This window comes from Myotis davidii, unplaced genomic scaffold, assembly GCF_000327345.1.
Source record: "Myotis davidii unplaced genomic scaffold, ASM32734v1 scaffold1286, whole genome shotgun sequence".
Classification (NCBI taxonomy): Eukaryota; Metazoa; Chordata; class Mammalia; order Chiroptera; family Vespertilionidae; genus Myotis; species Myotis davidii.
In genome coordinates this window covers 600771-605164 of record NW_006296619.1, presented here as the reverse complement: position 1 = coordinate 605164, position 4394 = coordinate 600771, and the positions used below count along the sequence as shown (strand labels likewise).

The window sequence follows — 4394 nt, the reverse complement described above, 5'->3', positions numbered from 1 at the left end:
ATATAATTCACATGAAAAGAATTTTAATCAGCAAAGAGCAGGGTAATATTAATGAAATCCCATGCTGCCTTCCTTAAGAGAACAACAAAAATCTATAATACATGATACTCTGATTGAGTAGTTGGTAGATACTTTTGTTTATGATGTGTTGACTTGTCACTGAAGAGACAGCTAACCAAACTGGGTAAAATGACACTTCTTTAGACTCCAGAAGAACCATCATAAAGCTACCAAGATCCTTACTCTATTTCACAATCATTTCCTCACAATCTCACCCTTTTATTACTTGCTCATCTAGAATATCTGACAATGCAGTGATTAAGTCATAGTCATTGAGGTCAATTAGACATAGGTTTGCATCTTTACTACTTCATACTAGGTGAAGAATTTTAAAAAGGTAGATAACCTCTAGAATCATCCATTTCATTGACTGTAAATTAGACTGTGCGTGTGTGTGTGTGTGTGTGTGTGTGTATAACCTAATTCCTTCCCTTCTTCCTCTGCTATTTACCATCTATCTATCAATCATCATTATTAGTATCATCTAGTATCTATATATTTATCTCTCCATTTATGAGACAAACTACACATAATGAGTAATTTTAAATTGTTACTAACTTCAGGAGATATACTAATATCAATTGATATATTGTGACATTTTAATATTTTATAATATTATGTGGGTGAGGTGTTGAGAAATATGAATAAAAAAATAATGTGTTTAGGGGCCAGGAGAAAGGTGGTAGAGAAGAGTGATTACCAAGAATGGATATCTTTCAAAAGGCTTTACCTAAAAATACAAAGATTTTTGCTTTCTCATGAATAGATCTTCAGATTAGTATCAACTCTCAGACCACAAATTTTCACTCCTCAATACTTCAGTATCTGCAGTCCAGCTAAGTGTTGATATGAATGACTGTAAGAATGAGTGTAAGAAGGGAAATCCTTCAATACAATCTAAATGTGGATATAAAAAATATTAAGAAAAAGAGGACCTTGAGAACATTACGTGAAGTGAAATAAGTCAAACAGAGAAAGCTAAGAACTATATGATTTAACTCATATGTGGAATATAAAACTGAAACTTATGTACACAAACAGCAGTGTGGTGGTTCCCAGAGGGAGGGGTGTGGGAGAAGAAGTGGTTCCTAATATAAGGTGACAGGAGAAGATTTGACTTTGGGTGGTGGGCACATGGTCCTACATACAGATTTTGTAAATTAGTAATCCACATGTTTATGTAGACTAATATCACCCCAATAAAATTTAAAATAATGGTAATAAAAAAAGAGGACTTGAAGATTCCTATGCTGTCATTCAAAATGACAACAGAGTTAAAAATACATGGGTGGGGGACACAATACCTGAGTGAGGTATTGAAAAGGCAATTCAAAGATTAGGGCTACCACACTTCCAACCCACTCATCTGCATCTGTCACCTAACTGACCTAAACCAGCATAAGGACCATGGTTCTATACTAATAATATTATACCCAATACTCATCAGGATTGTGCTTAACACCCACATTGTGCTGTTTTCACGCATCATTTCTTTCAACTCTTACAATAATTCCTTGAGGTAAGTCTCAACACCACCTTCATTTTGCTGGTGGTTAAAATTAGTGAAATTAAGTGACAAAAAGAAACTTCTGAGATGTTCTAAATTAAATTGCAGTGTCCAGAGATGAGACTAATAACATGTTAGTCTGTTCATGGCTGCTGGCCCAGTGACAAACAACTGCTCACAATCCTTCCATTGACTTTGAAATTTCAGATGAATTTCTGAAGATTATTTTAGTTAAGCACCAGCTAACTCCAGGAGCCTCTGCTTGTTGTTCACATGGGGAATTTCTGGCTGCTGCCTCCAACCAATCCACAGGAGCGGACATTTTTTATGCAGACCTGTGCCTATCCCAGAGCTGGCCTCACCTCACCTTCTTCAACCCCTTTGCCTATAGATAATGTAAATCCTGTCAGACTCTCTCTTTCCCCCCAACCCTTACTTGATGTATAAAAACACATACACACATACAAAACTCTGGGACAATGGACACACTGTCTTTTGTATATTGCCATACTACTGAGGGCTTACACTCCATGCCCCAAGACCAGTCTTTGTTTGGCTAGTATTTTGACTCAGTAAAAGCTTACTCACAAAAAGACTGTAAGCCATGAAAGTTAAAGATTTTTTAACATAAGGCAAATGTTTTTCAGGTTGTAAATGGTAGGGCTGATATATAAATACATACACATATTTTTCTCAGAGCCAAAGCTTTTACACATAATGCTATACCTTCTCTTTGGAATTGGCTTTGTTGGTCATGCATGCCTCTAATGCTGAATTTAGTCCACTATATCTACTATTTATTTGTGTACTACTCGACTATGCTACTCTATGAATTAAGTTAGTTACAATAGAAACATCTAAATAAATTGAATGAAATTAAATTTAATTCAATTTCACTAATAGCATTTAAGTTGGGAACCACTCTGATTGAGTCTAAAGCTTGGCTTGGTCCATTAATCCTGTGTAATCTTGAATAAAGTACTCAATCTCTTTGTTGCCAAGTTATTAAATATATAAATGGAAAAAAATAACTAATCAATCTGATTAATCAATGAGAGGATTAAATGAATATATACACAATGTACCTGGCATGTGAGCACTACAGTGTAAGTATAAGCATTAGAAAACTCAAAAAATCTGATTTATGAGACAAATTCATTCTAGGAATGTGAACTTGGACAATTCACTTTATTCATATACAAAATCCAGATGTTGTGAAATTGATCTGAAAAGACCTTTCTTCCCCTTATCTACTCTTTAGATAAGCTATTGCTAAATTGTATTGTCATGCTCATGCTTTAGAAATGGAGAATATTGAAAAACAAATTATTTATTTAATAAAATAATGCTTCTACATTTCAGTTCTATGCAACCATTTTGTTTTGTTTTGTTTTTTGCTGATCAATGTGTTCCTTTACTTCTCTTTGCTATAGAGCATCTCATGAACTCCCAAATCACATCCATGGAGAACAATACAGAGGTGAGAGAATTCATCCTGCTAGGACTAACCAATGCCCCAGAACTGCAGGTCCCCCTCTTTATAATGTTCACCCTCATCTACCTCAACACTGTGATTGGAAACCTGGGGATAATCATGTTGATCCTTCTGGACTCTCGTCTCCACACTCCTATGTACTTTTTCCTCTGTAACCTGTCTCTGGTGGATTTGTGTTACTCCTCAACAATAACTCCAAAGGTGATGGCTGGATTTCTAACAGGAGACAAAGTCATCTCCTACAATGCCTGTGCTACTCAGATGTTCTTTTTTATAGTCTTTGCCACTGTGGAAAATTACCTCTTGGCCTCAATGGCCTATGATCGCTACGCAGCAGTGTGTAAACCCCTACATTACACCACCACCATGACAACAGTTGTGTGTGCTTGTATGGCCACAGGCTGCTATATCCTTGGCTTTCTGAATGCTTCTATTAATGTTGGAGACACATTCTGTCTCTCTTTTTGCTTGTCCAATGTGATCCATCACTTTTTTTGTGATGTTCCAGCAGTCATGATTCTGACTTGCTCTGGTAAACATATCGGTGAACTGATTCTTATTCTTATTTCAAGTTTTAATGTCTTTCTTGCACTTTTTGTTATCTCGATTTCTTATCTCTTTATATTTATTACTATTTCAAAGATGCACTCAAGACAGAGATATCAGAAGGCTTTGTCTACCTGTGCTTCTCACCTTATTACAGTTTCCATATTTTATGGGACTGTCATCTTTATGTACTTACAGCCAAGTTCTAGTCATTCCATGGACACAGGCAGAATTGCATCTGTGTTCTATTCTATGGTCATCCCCATGCTGAACCCTCTGGTCTACAGCCTGAGGAACAAAGAGGTCAAGAGTGCATTCAAGAAGGTGATTGAGAAGGCAAAATTGTCTGCTTCATAATAATGCATAGAATCTACAAAGTTATTTCATCCTTCTTAGATCTTCTCCATGCAATAACTCAAATGTTAATGACCATTTGGGATATTAGAACAAAAGGTTTGTCTGGTGTTATTTATTTCTTTAGTTAAGAAATAGTCCCAATCATTTAAAATGCATCAAAAATAATAATGGTTTTAAATGAAGTTTATTGTGTATGTTTTAATTGGCACATTTTATCCAGAGCTAAATAATTATAACAACTTAATAAATTAATGCTTCAGTCATTACTGAGTGATTTGGGAAGAAAAAGCATATGCATAAATAGCCATATTCAAATAAAAGCAATAAAGAAGGTGAAGGGATTATCTAACAAACATATATGCATACCCCATGGACACGGACAGTAGTTGGTGAAGGCCAAGGGAAAGAAAGACAGGGTGGATGAAGATG

The 4394-nt window shown here is 35.6% G+C and overlaps 1 protein-coding gene across 1 annotated transcript; it reads left to right on the top strand.

The window, feature by feature from the left end:
• The first annotated feature begins 3029 nt into the window (after positions 1-3029).
• On the top strand, positions 3030-3965 carry LOC102774995 (olfactory receptor 5B3). The gene has a single exon (XM_006772117.1). The coding sequence runs from the start codon at positions 3030-3032 to the stop codon at positions 3963-3965; it is 936 nt and encodes a 311-aa protein (XP_006772180.1).
• Positions 3966-4394: the final 429 nt, after the last annotated feature.

Bases quoted from the DNA above. Each gene is read 5' to 3' on its own strand.
- LOC102774995 (XM_006772117.1), top strand. From the start codon at position 3,030: ATGGAGAACAATACAGAGGTGAGAGAATTCATCCTGCTAGGACTAACC.